Source organism: Triturus cristatus, chromosome 1_2, assembly GCF_964204655.1.
Source record: "Triturus cristatus chromosome 1_2, aTriCri1.1, whole genome shotgun sequence".
NCBI classification, from domain to species: domain Eukaryota; kingdom Metazoa; phylum Chordata; class Amphibia; order Caudata; family Salamandridae; genus Triturus; species Triturus cristatus.
Genome location: NC_140580.1, coordinates 150,405,601 through 150,427,108, shown reverse-complemented (window position 1 = coordinate 150,427,108; position 21,508 = coordinate 150,405,601). Strand labels below are relative to the sequence as shown.

Here is a 21,508-nt window from a genome sequence, read left to right as displayed (position 1 = left end):
AGAGTAGAAGAATCCCTCTTTTACTTTAGATCTGGAATTCTTTGTCTTCAATTGGACTACGTGGATAGCTGCTGCGTTTGACAAGCATTGGTAAAGTAAGAAGGTCTCGCTTTCTGGACCTGTTTACTATGCCAATGCAGTGTGCCACTGCTGCACAGCATCAGGAAAAAAAATCAGAGAAAAGGTGCAATATCACAATCGCGCCAGTCTGTAGGCTTACTCATGTATCCCCATGCATGAATGTACCTACACACTGACACGGATGCCATTTTACTTTTTTGTTAACTGATCCAATATGGCGGATGCCACTTTTTATCAGTTAAATAATAATAAAAGCTTAAAAACACTAAGTAAAAATAAAAAGGGCCACAGGGTTTGGAGGGCAATGGAGGATCTGCTGGGGAACTAAAAGGAGTTGGCGGGGAAAATCAGTATATGCAGGAGAAAGCAACACTGGGCATTGGAAAAGCCCACAATGGAGGGAAAAACACAGCATGGGGACCTGGGGAGAAGCACGCAAGGGGAGAGAGAGGAAGTAGCACACAAGGGAGTGAGCTAATTGGGAGATGAGGAGAGTAGCACACAATAAAAAAAAATAGCGGAGTGTGGTGGAGTTTGGTAGAGGAGAACCAAACTTGGACAGAGAGAGTAGCACACAAAGGAGCGAGCAACACAAAGCATGTGGAGCAGGGGGAGAAAGATACAAGGGAGAGCTGGAAAACACGTGCAGTCTCATGGGTGTCCAACCAAAAATAAAAAATGTAGTTCTCTAAAAGTGAGCCATTGAAGGATACAATTAAGCCAATCAAAATTATAGTAAAGTTTCTATTCTCCAGGAGAGGAACAAACATGAGAAGAGGAAGGAAAGCCATCGAGTAAGAATCAAGCAAATGAGTGACAAAGCCAGCCAATGGTAAGCAATAGGCTGACAGCAAGCCCACTGTAAGTTCACAATAGGTCTTTCACCAAGGCTGTCTGGTAGGGGAGACCTAAAAATTTTACATACAAAATGTTAGAGGGCTGCATTCCACAATGACATTACAATAGTATATGCCTGCCTTGACTCTCCTGTGGCCAGTGGGTTTTGCCTCATTTACTCATGCTTAACACTTGTGCTAAATTAGTGTCAACAGTAATCTTCAATGGACTAACATGAATGAATGTTTTGGAAGTATGTTTGTATGTTGGAAAGAAATTTAAATTATGAAAAACCCCATTGTGCTGGAGCGCTCCACCCTGCTCCCTAACCCCAGGCATCCAGTTGAAAAAAACATTAAACCTATTACTTTTCTCTAATTCTGCTCATTTCCCCTCTTGTGGTTCTTTTCATTCAGTCAGAATTTACCAGTTGTAATAGCTTCCCAGCATTCCAAAAACCAACAGGTTCAATTTCCAAGGTCCTTTGTGCATTGAGACTTCCCATGGCAGGGTCAATAAAGCATTACTGTGGTATGCATGAACTTTTGTGTAAACATTGTTGTGATCAATGTTTGCTTCGATCAGAGTTTGCAGCATGAATCTCTTGTAGATTCCCACGGAGGCCCATATCGTATTGCTCCCTGCACATACATCCTCCCTCTATCCTACAGAGTCATGTTTGTCGACACCCGCTTAGCAGCTCATCTCAATGACTTGTTAAAAACGGGGGAAAAAAGAAGTGTGTTGCCTGACTCTTTGTTTGTTTTGCTGCCTGACTCTGGGGTACATCTCGCTGGATTTCCCATGCTTTATCTCAATAAGCTGACATTAACAGCTGGCCTGGTATGAGTTCTGCTGGATCTGACTACAGGATTAGGGCCCATTCTCAAGTGAGACAATCTTCTTTAATTTATTTCAGGTCTATCACAAAAGATCAATTGCTGCTCTTTTGAAAGTAAAGCTGTAATCGGCCTGTGTGCTTAGTGGCCACTATTCTGTAGGCCTCCACTTTACACTGGAAGGAAAAAATATGTGCAGGACTCCAGCTGAAATGTACCCGTCCTGCCCCAGTCTCCTCTGTTACACAATTAGATTTGCAAACCTGGATTGTGTTTCAAGAACCATTACATCATGGCCAGCTCGTACAGTCCTCCAGCTCTGGCACATTGCAAATGATTGGCTGATACAGCATTTAAACTTGGGCCTGCAGAGTAAATTTGTTTTACGTGATTCGGTGTCTGCTGGACAGAAGCATGGCTAGCAACAGATTGACGATATTGGGATTCCACAAGAATGGTGGACAAGCATTTGTAAATACTATAGGTCTGGTGTTGGCTGCCAGCCATTGCTTGTTTTTTTTTGTGCGGGGGTTGGGGTTGTCATGTTTTGCAAAATGTCAATGTTAGGGAAACTGCTGGGCCACGTATTTTTAGGCTGCAAAAAGCCCCCTCTGGTATTTATTACTTTGCTGTGGATGAGCTCCTTGTGAAAGAGCAGAATGCTGGTACTCCGTGAACTTAGCCAATGGCTGAAGCGGGCTGCCCGAATGCTTCAAGCTGTATGATGGAGTGCACCAAACAAATATGTGTATGACTCAGTAAAAGCTCCTGTAACTAAGTAGATTTTACATACAAAAGTTATCAGTTCACACCATGCCTAAAAAAAAAATTTGGGACAATTTCTGTCACTGTTCTTGGACTGAGTAAAAACATGAATAAAAACCCTGCTCCGTTTAATTTAATCCTACATTAAAGAGCGATCATTTTGCGGATCCTGCTGTCATTGTCTTTTGCTTGTCGTCTTCGAACGCTTTATGCAAGTTTGCATCCAAAACTGCCCACTACTAATCTGAAGAAGATCTGTGAGAGATTGGTCTCTACTATATGTAGCAATGGGGAGAGTGGCTGTCTACCCTTGAATACTAGGGTTAGGCCTAAGTTTATTGCAGGTCCATTGCCGAACCTCAAAGCCCTCACCCGAACTTGAATGGTGTTGGATATTGCTCGAGATCATCCTGACTGGGGTGGGCAATAGATGGTTTTTCTGCTCGGCTTGTTTGCAGATTGGGGCAGGTAACGGCAGGGTTCCTATAGAGGCACAGAGGATGGGGGATGGCTTTGTTTTATTAGGTCGTTTACTGCTCTTTGCCTTCATTGCTTCTACGCTGCTGCCAATCTCAAGGTGGCTCATTTTATTTTAACTTAATTTTCCAGTTCTGTCACATGATGTACTTTTAGGCCTGACATAAGTCCAACTGTCTGGAAGATTTATTTTGATCAATTTTGTAAAATATGAACAGAGTGTACTTTGGCTCCTTCCAGAGGAGCATTGTCCTCTCACCTATGCTATTAGCTGTTTGGTCCATCATTCCCCCTACTATGCATTGCAGTGCGTGGTGGACTGTTTTACATCTCAGAAATGCACTTGTAACTTTTTTTTATCTTATAGGTACCTCGTACATAGAAAATAATCCCTTTTTGTTATTTTTTCACTGCCACAGGTTATTGAATTTTTTTTCATCAGAATGCAAAATGCAAGCTATACCTATTGGCTTTGCTAATATTTGTTTTTTTACTTGAGACCAGTGTGTCAAGACAGAACTATTACCAGTGCACTGCCATTTTGATTCTCTCTACTAACACGATTTTTAGTGTGCACACACCCACTTCTATGCATTTTAATACATGTTAATGGTGCCAGTATCGTTTCAGTTTCTGAACTTGTTTATGGGCCATCACAGTACTACTTGTGAGGGTCTTAGAAGGCTCGTACCACGTGGCACATCATTAGAAAATGACAGAAGTGAGCCAAGTGCTTTTAAACATTGCAGATGAGATGAGCATGGCAGTGCCCAGGGTACCTCCCCATGCACAGGATCCAGTAAAACAGGCGCAGCCACATCAGGTGCCAGTCAGGGACGTTTTAGCTCTCTCCCTGAGGCGCTTTCCCTCGCGGAGCCAGAAACAGATACATGATGAAGTCACTGGGCAGAAGCCAAAAGAAGTCATTGGCTGAGGAGTCTCTCCCGTGACTGGCACATGAAGTCTCTTGTTCCCATAGCCTGGCCCTCTGCTCCTCAACTTTGGCCTATAGCTTTTATAGTAGGATTTCAGGGGATTTTAGTAAGATAGCGCTGATTTATATAGGTTCACGTATAGTCTTTGCAGTTTGCACTGCGCATAAATCCGGATCCCCCAGTTTTAATTTACCTACGAATCTTGGTTGTTAAAAATTACGCCGTCACTCCCCTCATTGAGTGCCTTGAGAACATCAATGTATGTCGGGGAAAAAATGGTAAGTAGATCTGTTTGTGCTTTGACAAAGGGTTTAAAAATCAAGGAACAAGTAGATTCATTATTTGACCTTCCCGATGGGACAGGTGGTCCAACAACAGTGCAATACAATTTGGTGAACAAATGGAACCAGTATTTTCAAGGTTGCGTTTTGCATTTTATGGTTATTCGTATGAGTGGTCCATCTGTGTGACTGAAGCCTATGCCTGAGAAAAGGCAAGATGCTGTAGTGTCCAGTGAGCTTTCATCCTATCCCATAATTCCTCCTGGAGTAGTGATATTCCTATACCATTCCCTTTTTAGGTCTCGCCTGACCCAGCGCATGCGCTGGTCTGGCGAGATTTATTGAGAGGGCTCCAAAAAGTGCTACCAGGCCAGCCTAGAGCTACAGTGCATGTATGCGGGCACGCGCGCCGCGCTTTACCGCGATTACTTTCACTTATGCTGCCCAACGGCCGCTTTGCATAGCCAATAGGTCTCTCTTTTGGGACCTTATAGTTATGCAACTGTTGCATGGCTAAACACTTATAAGGTCCCAAAGGCGAGACCTATTGGCTATGCCAATGCTTGTTTTGTTTATTAGTACTGTAGCTAGGTAATGACCTGGAATAATGATAGTGTTCTTTTTTTGCTGATTGTTGATCCTTCAAAGGGACCCTTATTTTTAAAAGTAGGAGAGCACGTGAGTACGGCATAGTTGCAATTGTGGGTTCATTCTTTTATGGTATTATTAATGTTTGCATATGCAGTAGATTTATTTAAAACCACATATAGGCACATAAGCTCCCATATACAAAACATGCTAGCCTGAAAAATCCAATTTGCTTGCAGATCTGCTCATAGGATGCTGTTAAAGCTAGATGAATAAATCTCGCCTTGCTTAGCTCCCTATGCTGTTAACATGGACAGCTATTGGCCTGGCAGTCATGACTGACAGCATAGAGAGTTACTCTAACTCAAATCAGTATTATTCCGTTTAAAAATAAATAAATACAGTTCAGTCAGCGAAGCAGATAGTATGCCATGTGTGTAAGAACCCATAAAAAGGGAAAACTCGGATCTTTATTTATAATCCTTTTAATGCAGACGTGGCTTTGTTGACGTCTATCATGTACCTTAGCCAGGAGCATCCTTGACTAAATATGAGACCAGGCGTCATTGTGGGAGCTGGCTGGCACGGGAGATCATGAAATATTACACTGACAAACATCAGGAAATATTTTCTGCCTCGTGTAATAGAGGATATTATGAGGTCTTCTGTGAAGAACAAAAGGATGTTTCACTCGACTCAAAAGGTTTGACTGGCACTTGCAGATGCACAAGCGTTCAGATGGAAATGCTGCCTTTTATCATCTGGGAGTGAAACCTCTCTCTGTCCCTCTGGGAGCTGTCTCCTGGAACTGTTCTGTCTTCTGGAACTGTTCACAGTATTTATTCTTCATTGAGGGGCTCCTGGAAATGTCCCAGGGAGACACGTCTTCACATGTACACTTATTCATGATGTCACAAATATGTTTATTTTCTCTTTTGCAGAGTAGGGTCTGTTGAGAAATGTTAGGATAAAACTCACAAATGTGGCCAACTAGATTTCCTTCCTTCCCTTTGGTAACTTTGCAGTGGAACGGAACGCTTACTCCTTTTGCTTATTTTTTTTGCCCAATTATATGGTAGAATACGGTGTTGCCTTCTTTTGCACATAACATCAAACTTTGTCTGTATAGATTGACGAGCAGTAGGATTGAGGTTTACGCCTTATCTGGGGAGTCCAACTTTGATCTAAGAGAGCCAGAGCCATGTCAGATTTGTCGGATAAATTCACATATGGTGCATCTAAATGGGAATAATGTACACAATATGTCTTCAAAATCTCATATACATGGTTGGTGTTTATCATGGCTCCTGTTTTCACGGACCAGTGTTCTATGCCTCAGGGCGGTTCAATTTTCAAAAAATGTAACTGACTAACCGTGTGCCTTTATTGACACGTGCTGAAGCTGGAAAGTAGCTAAAAGGTGTTGGACCACTTAGACTGTGGCCTGTATTCAATGTATGTGGTGCAATCCACTCTCCTTAAATAAATCTATAAAGACACAACTTGTAAAGCAAAGTGTTTGTCATTTGAAGACACTAAGACATACAGTTCGGCTGACAATTGTCATAAGGCACATCTAGTTTTCCTGATACACCGCTTGGTCAATAGACCGCAGATTGGGCACAATTGACAAGGTACACAAGTGCTGCATCAACTCACTGTGATATCAGTATAAACAAAAAAACTTGCTTGCTTGAAAAAATAATGGAAAGGGTGTTTTCCACAAAATCAAGGACATTATTTCTGCTTTAGCACGTATGCTCTTGCACAATTAGCACTGCTTTTTATTGGACTGAAGCTGTGAGCCAAGCTCCTCCTCCTTTTAAAAACATGTTTTTTTAAAAATTTGTTATTTCTTTTTTGACTTTCTTTACTTTGAACTCGAGTATTCGACCAGAGCTGCCACCCATTCGCTTCCACAGCCAAAACCAAAGCTACACCTCGACCCATTTCGATTTGATATCTAAATTGGAAAAATATTAAGTCCCTAGAGCAATAAAATGGGGGAGAGATTCACTTGCTTTTATTCTTGCTGTGCACGTGAAACAATTTGTTTTTTGTATGTTGTGCCCGCCTTCTCTCCTATCCAACGGGCCTGGCTTTTAATCTGGGATAAAATGAAAAGAGGGAGGTTTTTTGGAGTGAAATGCTATTTACTGTGTATGTAATGTAATTGGATACGTTTCATTGACATGCTTACGTGAGTTTCTTCTTCATCTTAGTGCTTGAATGTACCACTAGACCTGCATGTAGCTTCTTGTTGCAGCCCTTTGATGCAGGTAGGCCACATTATAAATAGGCTGGTTGCTATGGTGAACGCAGAAAGTCCTTGTGTGCTTGCGGGGGGAACCTTTCCTTTCTTTTTGGACACCGTTTTCATAAACCGTAACATTGATTGCATCTGATTTGAATAGAAGTAAAAATGCTGTAAAGTCAACCATTTTGGGGGTGGGGTGTGTGATGTGCCTGCGCTTAATTTGTGGTCACTCCTTGAGTGGCTTTGTTTTAACTTACAGTAATTAAGATGTTATTTTTACACATATTGTACCTGTTGAAAAATGACTGTGCATTTAAAAAAAAGTGTGTTGCAATTTTGGCTAGTTGTTCCTTATTTTCAAGGTACCTTACATAGGTTGGATTTGAACTGAGCAGAACAATGTTTGTTTGCTTGCATAGGTGTAAACCGTCCCAGTGGCAAAAAAACATTTTATTGGGTTCCTAATTACTTTCCTTCAAATGGGTTCCACTGTGCCTGCTTGCTGTCCTTTTCCATTTCCACATCCCCTCCTAAATATGCCCAAAGGACTCCCCTAGTAGAACCATAAATCTGTATCTTACCTGCCAACCAATAGATACTGATGGATAACACAATGTGGTTATGCAGTTAGGCAATCAGCAGTTGATGATATAGTCACTCGACAAGATCTCCAATACCATTTCATCGTTCCTCCTGTTAGAGACCGGATTCTCTTATTCCCTTTTGGAGGAATTGAGTCTGACCAGGAGTGGGAGTGTATTATTGTAAACTCTCATTCATTTACTTTTGGGTGTCCACAAAACAGGATACGTTGATTGGCATTTATACTTGTTCCTTGATAAAGTGACGATACTCAGGGTTGTTGGACTGATGTGATTTTTTCACATTGGTGAATCTGGTAGAAATAGCAAATTACTTTCAGACCGGGCACGGCCTCATCCTCTGTTGTGCCCAAGGAAACAATTGTTGGTTCACTTAAGAGACTAACAAGTTGAAAGGAAAGTTAAAAGGAAGATTGAAAAACCCGTCAAATGATGTTTCCCTTTAAGACAGTTGACTTGCGTGTCCCCTTCTGTGCTCAAGTCGTAAGATCCAAGCTACGTTTATGATATTAATTGTCCAAGTCCGTATCATTCATATTGTGATTTTTCGAATCGGCCACATTTTCCTTCACTCAAAGCTGGAAACCAGATTGCAGTATATTGATTCTGGTTCAGGTAGTTTGCCTTGAGGTATTTGGAAAGAGTTTCATCTCACCAACTCATACTGCTACTATGGAATCTGGAGAAAGTCTGTGATATCTGAAGTGTTGGGTAGATGAACATGTGCGTTCAGAATTGCACCCCTTATAAAGTTAACGTTGACTGAAGGTTTGCATCACCACAAGCGCACTCCTTGCTGAGCATTTACTCCTGTAGGTCAGCTGACCTATTTTATCCTCAAAAAGGTCTCCATTGACGACTAAGCTAAACCTAGGCACACATATACCTTCTTTTAACAATGCAAACTTATGCTTGGCATTCTCAAAACATAGCTGCACCAGTATGGTGTGGGTAAACCTGCTTCTATGGGTGGGTTGTGGGTTTTCCATAGCGGGAATGCCTTCCTAAGTACATGAACACCCACAGACATTTGAGCTTATGGGGATTTACAAACTTTTGGCAGGGACATTTCCTTCCCGAATGTAGCTGGAGATTTACTCCCTTCGAGAGTAGAATTACATTTCTATTCAGGGTGGAATGTGACAGACACTCCCCTAAAACTTACATGGGTTTAGTGGAAATGATTTCTATATGGGGAGAAAAGTTTTTCCCATGGAGAAAGAACAAGATTTGCAAATGCAGTTGAGCAACAGATGTGTGCATTAATGGGAGCAGCTTGAAATTCATGAGGAATTCCAGAACTACTTTTGGGAGTCTTAGTCTTCCTCATGTTCCCGAGAGGAGTTGGGAAACCTTTGTCAATTCTTTGGCGTTTAGAAATTTACTATAATGTAGGAAGAAACTTAGACGCTACGTTTCAGAGCAAGTTTTGTGGCTTGAGCCCTATGATGTCCTCAAGGAAGAGCAGAGATGCTCGCTGGCATTATTAAAGACTATACCCATTCGTGATGACCACAGAGCACTGGAGAAATGAATAAATGGCAGTGTAGATTTTTTAAAGTGGAACAGGCTTAGGATAATTCAGACATCAAAGTGTGAGTGCAGTTTTCACAGTAAGGTATTTATCTGGATCTCAGCTGACCACCAGAGAGATCGATCAAAGAGTAATGTGAGAATGTGAGCAGGAGAAGGCTACTCAGCAAATAAGGGTTTGAAGTACCAAATGTAACACACCGCCTTTAGACCAAGCTTCCTAATTCAGCGACAACTACCGTGTTTAAATATGGTGTACTTCGCAGTTGAAAACCCACAGTGATGCTGAATTTAGAGCGTGGTTTATACTTGCAGAAACAGCAGTCTACATGGTTGCCGAAGACGCCTGGAACAGAGACTTCGGTTTGCACTTCTCAAGGTGATGTTGGGCTTGAGCAAGAGTGATCCTCCTGCCCAAGAGCATCCTAACAAAGCAAAGTTATTCCTGACCTGTGATGTCACTCAGCTGTGTAGTAACTGGGCTTCCTTCAATAATCTGCCATGGTTGCGAAAGGGACGATAAGCAAACGAGAAGGTGTCTACTTTCTATGCTCCAACTTGACCCTTATTATCCGCAGGAACCTCAAGTGGAAGAGAATCTCTTGTCCGTGGGAAAGGCTTTACTATCCACTAAAACCTTGGTGTTGGCAACTCTGTACACGTTTTGAGCAGGTCTAGCCGAAGGGGGCGGTCCTGAAGGCAGCAGGAAGGAGCGCTCCCTGAAAATGATGCACTTCCAGTGGAAGGAATCTAGTTCTATGAATTGGTTAGATTTGTCCCCTTTGTGTGTTAGTCATAGGATGGAAAAGACGTGACCTGGAAATAGATAGCAGGTTTCTAATAAGCTTGGACTGACCCGTGCAATGACTTTTTAACTGTAAAGAAGGTTTGGGAGTCAACCTTCAGCAACAACTAACCAGCAAGCAATATGCAAAGAGGATTTGTTAAATATGCCCATATTAGGCCCAGAAGTAGAATTTTTCATACCACTTGCAGAGGCGGTGAACATCCTCGAAACAGGCAGTTTTTGATTCTACACAAACCATCTGCTGGTTGTTTCTCACCATGAAAATAATTACAGATTTACTACCGTCAGGGACAAGAGTAACCAGTAACTACAGTTCTAAAGAGGAGTGAAAACCCACAAAAGTAGGATAGAGAGTGTAGGGGAAAAACATTTTTCAAAGTAGAAACAAAGAATGAATAGATATGCTACATTTAAATATTTTAAAATATCCTCTCGATTTGTTTCTTTATGCATAAATATTTATGCATGTGAGTATTTCTGGAAAGCTGCAATAGTTGCAGGAGCACATCGAGAATACTCCGCGAATTCTAAAAACAATTAAAGTTTGCTCCAAATTCAGAAGTAACTATGACACATAATAATGATCGTATAAAGTTTTTTAAACAAACTATAAAGGGAGTAAATGTCTGCCTTTCTTTAATAAATTGGCTTTCCAAAAGAACAGCCTCCAAATCCGTGCCTAGTTTGTGCTGTGGTGTGCGGTGGTAGGTACTGGGACTTGTTTTCAGTGACTGAAGCTTACTTTTTCATCATCAGGCTTTGACTGAGAGCACAAGCAGGGACAGGAGAAAAAGGGAGTAGTGAAAAATCGGAAAACAGGCAAAGCATGGAAGAAATGGAGCCAAGGAGATTGAGATAAAGAGACAGAGTGTAGGGTGTGAAGGCATAAAGTGGTATCAAAACTAGTCATCCTTGGTATTCTGTAGGTTTTTTCTTTCCCTACAGATCAAGCACTTCCCAATGTACATTAAAATCAGCCACAACCCACCTCTTCCCACTCCCAACTTTTATTAATATAGGAATCTGTCAAAATCGAATCCTGCAGAGTATATGGTTACTTTGGAGATCTCAATAACTTAGTACGACGTGTCAAGACTAGCGTCAGACAATGCTGCCTGTGTTCCTGTGAGCTCTTGTAGTGATTCAGCCCACAGGAAACAAGCAGGGTGCTTACAAAATATAATTAATGACATATCATACTCTCAGGATAGCACACAACATAAAAAACCTTGTTCAGAGATAATATGACGTGTATCCTCTTCTGTCAATATGCCTGAACTACGAGCGCTCTAAACCGCAATGCTCATAAACCGCAATCTTTACCAAAGGAGATTGAATGATGTTCTTGGCCAGAAGCAACAGATAGTGTTGTCTGAACTAGATTTTGTTCTGACTGCCTATGGAAAAGAAATTCCTTTCTTGAAAGATGAATGGTCACGTCTGCGGACCTTGAGGTCTATGGTTGAAGGTAAAGGGCTTCTATTAATTTGAAAGCCTTGATTTTTTTCCCCCCTGATTGCTATACTCTTAGATCTTGGATAACCACAGTGGCTGGTCTGCAGGCTGCAAGTGCTTGAGCGTGCCCTTTGAGAGAAACATCTGAAAATAGAACATAATTCATTCACACATTGGACCATGAGCGATGAGTTCACTCTGTATTCTAGTAATTCTCTTCACTCCTTTCAAACCTTGAACTTCACACCAGATGTTCTTTATTGTTATTAGTGATAGGTCCGGCTCTGGACAAATAAAGGTTTTATCTCCAAAGTGTAAAGTGCCTATTATATGGCAAACAAATGTGAAGTTAGCATTTTTGAGGAACCACGAGGGCCTGGATGGCAAACAGCGACTGATTTCTCTTGAGTGAAGACACATTCCTTGCCATAGGTGGAGTTGTGTCCTAACTTTAACACCAATAAAGCAGTCATTGAAAGATTATAGTGACCGATGGAAAGGCCTTAGTTCATGGAAGAACGTTACTATTCAGTGCTCTCATCTATTTAGCAAAGTAACCTACATCCAATGCGTATATATATACACACTCGAAACGCGTTTGGCGAACGGCTGACTGAGGAATAAAAGATTTGCTTAAAACCACACAAGGCTTCGTTTTTCTTCCGGATATATTGGGGAAGATTTCGCTGCAATTTTGAAGAGACCGACTTCCGTGCGGTCCAACCAACGAAGCAACTCTCGTTCAGGAGGAGGTATCTCATATACGGAAGTTACCAAGGTATATATATATATAGATATAGATATAGATATATATGTAGATAGATATAATACCCCAATTTATTATGGGAAAAGTCCCCTGCATCCTGGGTCTCACATCATAGGATAGAACTAAGCCCAAACAGTGAAAATGTAGGTGACTGACCTAAGTAAGGTGTTTCAACACAAAATATTGCCTCATAAATGTTCCAAGTTGAAACAAGGGTGTGCAAGGAACAGCTTTAGGGTTTCGAGTGATGTATTTGTAGATTTGGCCAGAAGGATGGTTTAGGATAGGCATATCCCCATTTAGATAATGTAGACCTCTTAAAAATCTGGCATGGATCTGGCCCTCCAGCACCAACTTTGGAGAGCCCTTGTTTTGGAATATAGACAACTTAACCACGTGGGTGACTTCTTTGACCCAATCACATTGTTCTCTATTTAGGCGGAATCAATCGTCCTTAATCCCCTGTTAATTAGTTAATATTTCATTCGAAGCCATTCTTGTTTAAGAACTGTAATGCCCTTGCCTGTGGCTCCAAATATATGGTTTCTGGGAAGCTGTTGAAAGACTGATGTAAGGTAGGTAGGACGAGCAATACATTACAATTTTGAATACAGGAATATTTTTGAGTTTGAAGAATGCATTTACGCTGCCACGATCTTCGGTACCACCTTGGAACTTTCAAGCATGTGTTGTATATAGTCACAGAGGTGCACCACTGCAGACATCACAGGTGACTGAAAATGTATTGTCTTTACGTATTAAAGACTTCACAAACTACGAACAATACTTCAGGGGCATGTTGGCAAGCTAGGAGTTTAGAGAGCTAAATTGCACTAAAATGTGGACTTTATCACTGACCCAAACTGCTAGACATTCGTATGTCGCACCCAATAGCGTCTTCTTGCACTAAATGTCATTTACTTTCCTGGAGAAATAAGAGTTCCTTCTCATCCTCCACTTAAAGCTGGGATATTAAAATATTAAGGATCATTTAGAAGTTCGAGAAAGATCAAGTGGTTTCCCATTTGACACTGTCGTTCGGTTGCTAGTTTCTCCCTCTACTATTCCTCTTAAACTTTGCTAACTCAGCGATCTATTCATCGGGGCGGAACCTGATATAGGACTATACAACAAAGCGCAACCAGCCCTTCATTTGATGCCACATCTCGCCTTGTGCGTAGTCAACGTGGACTCCCGACTGTACAAGTCCTAAACTAAAGCTGCACTCCTAACAAACCTGAGCTGCTCTGTTGATTGACAACTACAGCATGGTTGCGTACACACTGCTTAGACGATACGTTGTATTTCAGCACAACGCCTCTGTATTTATGCTTCCTGTTGGCACAGAGCAGGTGGTAAGCGAGCCCAGTTGTACAGCACTTCATCAATCTGTCTGCGTTGGAGCAGAATATTTTCCTTTAATATTAAGTGTATACGTGTCCCATATAAATAATGTTAAACATGATGTTTAGGTTTGTTTGGGATTCTCCTGGCAGATTCGAGTGACGGCTACAGAAGAATCCTAACCCATGGAAATTCCTTACCTCAGAGCCGTACACTAAATGTTTACATACCTAACGGCGAAGCCTCGCCTCCAGTCATCTGAGACAGTCTTCAGTTTCGTATACAAGGAGGAGCTGTGTTAGAGGTGCATCCCCAACAGCGGAGAGAAGCCACTATCCTCAAGTGCCGATTCAGGCCAAGTGTACATGCCATCTCCGGAGATGTAGTTTGACTTTCGACTGCAACTATCGTTGTCCACATTGGTGCAGATAGTCCAAACTATGCAGAGTCATTTTACTTTAAATGTGTTAACTAAGGGTAATGGAGAAGTTTGACCTCTATGGTTGATGACCAACATCCGAGCGGGACTGCGGGTTCAGACCCTCTCAGCAGCATCCCATGTTGGCTTGTCGAGGAGTCCCACAGAAAAGTGTTTGCACTTGTGATCCTTGGAAAGGACAGCCTCTCATGGAGACCCTCATGGAAAAGCAATAAATCAAAAAACACATTGTTATTGCATGCAGTAATGCGAATTGACACACTCTTAACTGCATGGAAACACACTCCCTAGAACATACAGTGTGTGGTTGAGCACCCCAAGATCAAATGTTGAGTATCCCAAGATCAAATGTGAAATCCGGACTTCATGCTAAGCCCTCCAGATTCCACATCTACGTCCTCATCAGTAAACTTTTTTTTTATGTTCACAATCACTTGTTGTGATAGATCCCCTTGGGATATTCGTTTTCATTGTAGTTGGTACTCGTCCCTGACCTCTTTCATGGAATTCCCTATTACCATTTTCTGCCAAAGCCAGAAATAAAGAGATATGTATTATATGGTGTCCGCTGGATATGAATGTTCAGATCCACTCCGAAGTGTACTCGTGTGTACAGGAAGTGCAACTCTTGCAGTGTTTGCGCACATAGCTCTGTGTTTGGCAAAGACCAGTTGAATGGTTGCACCCTGGTCTGGTCTGGCACATCTCACTGGCCCACGCCAGGCAGATGGAATAGCAGCAAGTGTTTGCAAGGATTATCCTACTCTGAACCCAGGTTCCTTTCTTCAGCTGTCCATTCAGGAGAGAGACACTTTATAAAGTTGCATTACCGTTCTACAACATTCATCAGATAGGTTGAATTCTATTGGCGTGATCACTTATGTTTGCTATCGGTCCTTTTTTCGCTTAAAGGAAAATCGGGCTCCAGTATTATAGTGAGTACATCATCTAGCATCAAACTGCTTGGTGAGCACAAGCAGTTATCCTTTTTCTCCCCCTTGCCAGTGACTTCCAGGTGGTTTAAACAACCAGCGTAAGTATAGCCAGAGAGGGAATGAAGCAAACATCACAGGTTCCAGCAACTTAAACATTCCATTGGATTTGCTATTGTCTGGATAAGAATTGGGCAACAGATTACCCATGAGTAAACTTCATCAGTTAAGTTTGTAGGAAATGCTTGTAAGTCCGACCGGCTACATTCAGTAAATTGACCCAAGGAGGCTGTTTACTGAATTATTGTGCAAGAGAACCTACAGGAAGGGTGCAGTGGATCCCACAGCAAGGACAGCCCCAAATACGCCAAGTTGATGTCCCTGACTAGAGTAATGACCGGTATGCTGTATGCGTCATTGCTTGAAAGCAACATTTAGTGTATGGGTTTGTCCTTTGATACATTAATATCCCAATATCTCACACCTTTTTTTATTATTAATTTCAGTGGTGCTTCTGAACAACAGAACAAATAAGGTCATGTCCTCCGGTTTTACATTCTGTTACATATTGTCCATACATTTCACATTAGGGCCAGTGGTCCCACATCCAATGAACAGATATCATCATTCTGCATTATCAGTCCACCTGTGCAGTTCCTATGGCATCCGGGTGCTCTAGCAGGTAAGTCGCTAGTGGGCCCCATATATCTTTAGGTCGCGATGAGACCGGCAACTCTTCTACATAAGTTCCCAACGTTTCCCTGCAATATACCGTGCCAATCAGCCATTGTCTGTGTAGGGGCTTTGAAGGGCTTCCCCATTGAATGGCTTCTCTCCTTTTGGCCAACGGTAGTCCCACAGCTATAAATGTACACTGGCTGGTACCATCTGAGCATCCCTAGCAAACACACTAGTATGGAACATTCCACCGAGCACTTCATCATAGCGCAGAAATCATTTGTCACTTTACCCCAGAATTCCCGCACTGGGCCACAGCTCCATGCTAGATGCAGGAAGTCCGCATCTAATCCCCCGCCTCTTTTACAACGCGCATCCTTCCGCAACCCATATTTGTGTAGCCTATTTGTGTAGCCTAGCAGGTGTGTAGCACGTTTGTTGTAGGTATTTGAAGTGTATAATGCGTAAGTTACCATTGGAAGTCCGCATCCCTGTCAGGGCACAGCAGAATTCCCATTCCTCTTGTGTTAAGGGCACCTCTAAGACTTGGTTCCATCTCGCATGCCTCTTGCTTTCAATATCACACGTCTTTTCATGCTTCATTATTGCTGGGTACACATTGAAGAACTGGAAACATAAGGTGTTTTGTTGTGTTATTTCTCTGCACAAAATGCCACGAGTGGAAATGTATGACTCGTCAGTCAGTGCAGTTCACTCTTTTAGGTAGAACCTTTTCAAAGTAGCAAGTGACAATCCTAATTTACATCTTTATTAGAGGAAAACGTCAATGAAATGCTCAAAATAAAAAGCAACTAGAAAACAGGTGTGCCATGCAAATCCTCTGACCATGAAGTGTTTTTTCTTGTTGAAAGGTGGTCATCAAGCATGTTCTGCAGTGTTTGAGTTGATTACTGGACATACCAGCTGGTTTCGTTTTTGTTAATTTTCCTATTTGAACACAGGATTTGTCCAGTTGACACAAATTGTACTTTTCCATTTCTTTGGCCATCTGTTTTCATGGCTACTTCTTACAGACACATCTGATCTGCTAGTGAACCTCTACAGCCATCTTCAGTTAGTCTCTGCTGTTGGAGCTGCTACCAATATTGATGGGATACTCGGATAATGGCTATATTTTGTCACTTTTTTGTGACCATGAATTTTCACTTTGTGAGGAAAGTAAACGTAGACTACGAAGTCCGCTTATGCTGCTGTTCTCTTTACAAATACTTCTGTTTACACACCTATTTTCATTTTTTATACAACTGCAAGTTGTGAACCTTCTACTGTACATCTTTATTATGTTCAGATAGCACGGTTTTCACACATTATCAATACTTTTTCCTTTGGGAGTATATAGTTATTAGATTATAATTAGTTTGTATCTTCTCAGTTAACGAGTTTGTTTGTCAACAAATGTCATGCCAGCCTTTAAAGACTGTGTGTGTTGAAAACACCACGTCCACTCACTTCACACGTGTGAACATTCTTTTGTGTCTGAGCCGAGCATCTCTGCCTGAGGCTCACTTAAACTCCAAGAGGAAACACTTGGAGCTCATTAAAGGAGAAGACAAGTTTAAGAGGCAGTGATCACAATTGTGTCCATAAACTTGGAAGACCGTGATTTGGTAAACCGGACCCACAAGGCGTGAAATTGGGGTTGATTCTAATGAAGAGGCACAGCCAAGAGGGCTTGTATGTCTCTCTCTCTGACTAGTTACTGAATTCTTGTTCCAGAAAGGTGGAAAGATATAATGAACCTCACAGAAACAACAGTCCCAAATGGTCCAGATGATATCCCTGACCACTGCAATGACGGGTATACAGTGTGTTCCATGCTTGTAAGCCACCATTTAATGTATGGATTTGTCCTTTGATATTCCAGCAAAACACATCTGTTCATGCTTCTTTATTGCTGGATACACATTGAAGAACATGAAACATGAGATGTTTTGTTATTTCTGCACAAAATGTCAAGAGTGGACATAGAAATGCATGTGTTCAAGTTAGTTCAACACAAGCACTCTTGCAAACGTTTTCCACACACTTGGGATGAGGGGCAAGGGTCTAAGCAAGGATTCATTGAATTTTACTCGAGCAATATGTAGACCTTGTCTGTTCTCCCAAAAAGTATTAATTACTAGCTTTAACCTATGAGGGGAAAAAGATGTGTGGCTGCCATTTCCAGGACACTTGAGCATCTATTTTTCTTGCAGCAGTACTCGAAGTCTCTGCTGGGATGGCCCCTTAGGTTTGTGGTCATTGGACAGACCACGAAGGGAAATGTGTAAAGGATAATATCATCTTATGGCAGGATGGGACAGGTAGTTCTAACAGGTGTGGTCTTCACATTCCCCGGAGGTGTCCTACAATTCTGACAACAATGACATTCCTACCATATCACTCAAAATCATTGTTCCTTCACCAACAACCAAATGACAGGGACTCAAACAGCCAAGGTTTTATTTGGGGTATCCACCTAGAGATTTACATGAATAGAAAAGTTGTGCATAGTGCACATTTTAAAGCTCCCTCTCTTATTCAAGTATCCCACTTAAAAAAGGATAAGCCACAGAGAAAACGAAACTAAAGAGGTTAGTTTTCAAAACCAAGATGCCTTAGTTGGTGCATTGAAACAGGATTCATTTTCTATACTAAAAGAGTTACCTCTACCGGTGTCCTTTTATTTTAATCTATCTAATGTGACTTTTAAGGGGACATTTGTTATGCTAATCACAGCACACTTTGAGATTCACCTCTTCTGACCCATCTCCATGATCAAATCAGTTTCTTCCAGCGGCTTCACCCACTGTATTCACATGCAGCATCTCAACATCCATATTCCATGGTGTCTCCTCGTGACTGTCCTTCAGGATTATGTTCTGCTTATCAATTCATTCAGTAACTATAGAGCTAAATTTCCTATATTTTTAGGACAAGATATTGTTCCTCTTCATACTTTGCCCATATCACTGTTCACTAAAAATGTCCTATATTTCTGACAATGTTCTTTCAAATTTATTGCAAATTTGGCTCATCATAAATTACTCTATTTCTACCCTTTATGCACTCTTAATGTTTCTGCCCTTTATAAATTCACCACTGTTTATGCATCCATCGACCTAATTCAGTCATGGCCATTGCGCAGTCCTGGTGGCACTTTCTTTTTGCCCCAAGCCGCACCATGGGAGAAACAGCTGCACTATACAATCATTCCCTAGTCTAGCTTCACCACCCCAAGCTGTAAATGCCACCTCCACCAGGTAAACTACCGCTGGGCTGTGCATCTTGTAAGAGGACGCGACTGCCAATGTATAGAGCATGGGGATTCCTTGAAAAGTCTCCGATTCATGCCAAGAGCAGCAGACACATTATTTGCTTTTTTTTTTTTAAAAGCATAAAGAATGGTAGTTGGAATATTGTTACTGACCATTGTTTTGGGCAGACGACAAGTATGTGGTAGGGGAGAGGCAATTCTTATCCTTTTAAAAACATTTGAAGGTCTTTTCTTTTCCACCTCCTGTTGAGGGAATCGGTAGTTTTACTTTTTGTCCACACCCATCGAGTGCTGTTTTGTTCTATTCCTTTTAACTTGATCATCAATTGTAAAAGTGCTGCCTTTAAATAAAGAGCCTTCCGCAAAGTGCTTAGAGTCTCAAGTAAGACGCGAAGGTCCTAGGGCTTTTTATTACACATCGTCATTATTTGCAGCACCACCTGGAAAACAAGCATTGGGGAAACGGCAGCTGTGCAGCATGCCTAAAATTTAGCGAGTGCTATGACCCGACCAGCACTTGCTGAGTTATGGTGCTTTTTTTTGTGCGGGGTCAGCATAATCGGAGGAAGGGTGGGTAGGAATGGGATACACCAGGGCTTAAAGTGGGGCGGGTCTCACCGGTGCTGAGCACCGGCAGTTTTTTAAAGGGGCCGGGGGGGGGGACTCGAAACGGGTCTCAATCGGGCTCTGTTTTGTGCCGAGGCACAGGTGGTCCATTTTTTCTGGACTGCAGTGACAGTAGGCACGTCGATGTGCGCGTACTCGCAGTGCTCACTTCTCACTAGTGGAGAAGTTACGGCATGACGTCATGCCAGGTGAGCGTTGTAGGAAAAGGGAAATCCTTTAAAGAGTCATTTTCTCTCTGGATTTCCCTTCTCTTTTTGAAACTCAGGAGCAGCAACATTGTCCTGGCGTCACCAGGGCTTTAAGTGGAAGCTTTTTCAATATTATATGAAAGCCATAGTTGCTGCTTATTTATATTATGCAACTAATAACCACTGACAAAGCCAATAGTCCTGACTTGTTGTGGGTTTATGTTACTTGTTGTATCATATGTCTGGATGCAATAACAGAAACCGCAAAATACAAGTCGGGCGTCCCACTATGCAAAGCACCGATTTTTATTCCAGTGTGTTTTTAAGGCATACTCTTAATTATATTGGCCACGCCCCTTTGGGAGACCCCCCCCCCCCCCCCCCCGTTTTTTCATCCCACTTAAAACCCTGGGTTACGTTAATAATGAGAGGCTGAGAACATGCAGCACGGATGATGGGAGGGTAAAAATTGCACTATTACGGGGCAGTGCTGGCCACATCATAGAGGTTTTCTTACGTGGGTGGGGGATGTAAATCGGACAACAGGAGGGTATGGGGATGGGAGGGAAGAAGCAGCACGATTGACTGGATGGAAGAAGCAACACAATAGGTGAAGAAGCAACATAGGCCAGGAGATGGCGGGAGGGAAGAAGCAAGACGGACAAGTGTGGGGTGGGAGGGGAAGAACCAACGCTGACAAGGTGGCGTAGGAGGAGGAGAAGCAACGCGTACAAGGACAACAGGGGAAGCAGAAAATAGTACCTCAATCACAGCACGAGTAGCGGAAAGACAGTAAGCAAAATGAAGTAATCCGTACTTGGTCCACGCTCCACGTGAAAGAAGAGGAAGTGAAACAGGCATGCGCTGTCCAGTTAGGAGGCAGCAGATAACCGTAACATTGAGGCCAACAAATGGTAACTAGTGAGCGGGCCCCAAGCCCCTTTTTGAGTACCAAATTTCTTGCAAGCGACAACGAGACTTAAAAACAGCATGTCTGGTGCATTACTGCCAGTGTCATTCTGCATTTTAATTTTCCATGCAGTTTTGCTAGTTAGATATGCTTTTTCCTGTCCATGTGTCATGCATTAATCTCATTTGCTAGAGAAATATTCTTCAAGAATAGGTAGGTCTCTCTTTAGCTTTTATTTTTGCTGTTTGCCTCTTTGCGGGTCGCACGTCCGCACAGTATCACTGTGTCTTGTGTTCAGCTCATGACTGCTTTGGTCGTGTGACCTCGAGTCAGGAGGCCAGTGCTTTGGTGCAACTGGCACCAGTTGGTGACACCTTACACCCCTGGCCCCGTCATAAAAATTGGAAAGCAAGAGCTCCGCTTTCTGTCGAGCCACCCTGGAAAATCTGCTCCGAGCTTGAGGGCTGCACATTCCAGTCCTGCTGCAGCGTGATGGGCCTTCCTCTGGGCTACCCGTGTACAAGTGCTACCTCCATAGTTAATACCACTGGAAATCGTAAATGAACGGAATTCTCCAATTTCATATACGTAATGGGTCAAGTAACTAGGCCCAACATACAGCTTCTATATTAAAATGTTTTTTTTTAAAAAACTGAATAAAAAGTATTGATTTTAGACACGAAACATATAAAAGCCACGTAACTCAAATATCGAAGTGCAACTTTCTGAATGGTTCTCTTTTCACGAGCCTGCATGTACGTGCCCTCGCCAGATTAATGTCGGTTCACAGCCCTCCGAGAAGGAGATGCCTGTCGTGGGGGATGGCCCCATGTCCATAAAATATGGCGCCCCCTCCCCTCACGCTGGGTGGCTCCTTTCTGCCAGTGCT

The 21,508-nt window shown here is 42.3% G+C and overlaps 1 protein-coding gene across 42 annotated transcripts in view; it reads left to right on the top strand.

Moving 5' to 3' along the window:
- TCF7L2 (transcription factor 7 like 2) overlaps window positions 1–21,508 on the top strand; it is a 331,284-nt gene that overhangs the window by 81,600 nt on the left and 228,176 nt on the right. For 30 of the 42 annotated variants that reach the window (XR_014961054.1, XM_085603397.1, XM_085603368.1 and 27 more), the window contains exon 4: window positions 7,026–7,082. The exons of the other annotated variants lie outside the window; for them this stretch is intronic. Coding sequence is in view for 29 of the 30 variants with exons in the window: in XM_085603397.1 (XP_085459523.1) it covers window positions 7,026–7,082 (57 nt within the window). In the remaining variant the exon portion in view is untranslated. The remainder of the gene's footprint in view (window positions 1–7,025; window positions 7,083–21,508) is intronic. 42 annotated transcript variants of the gene reach the window in all.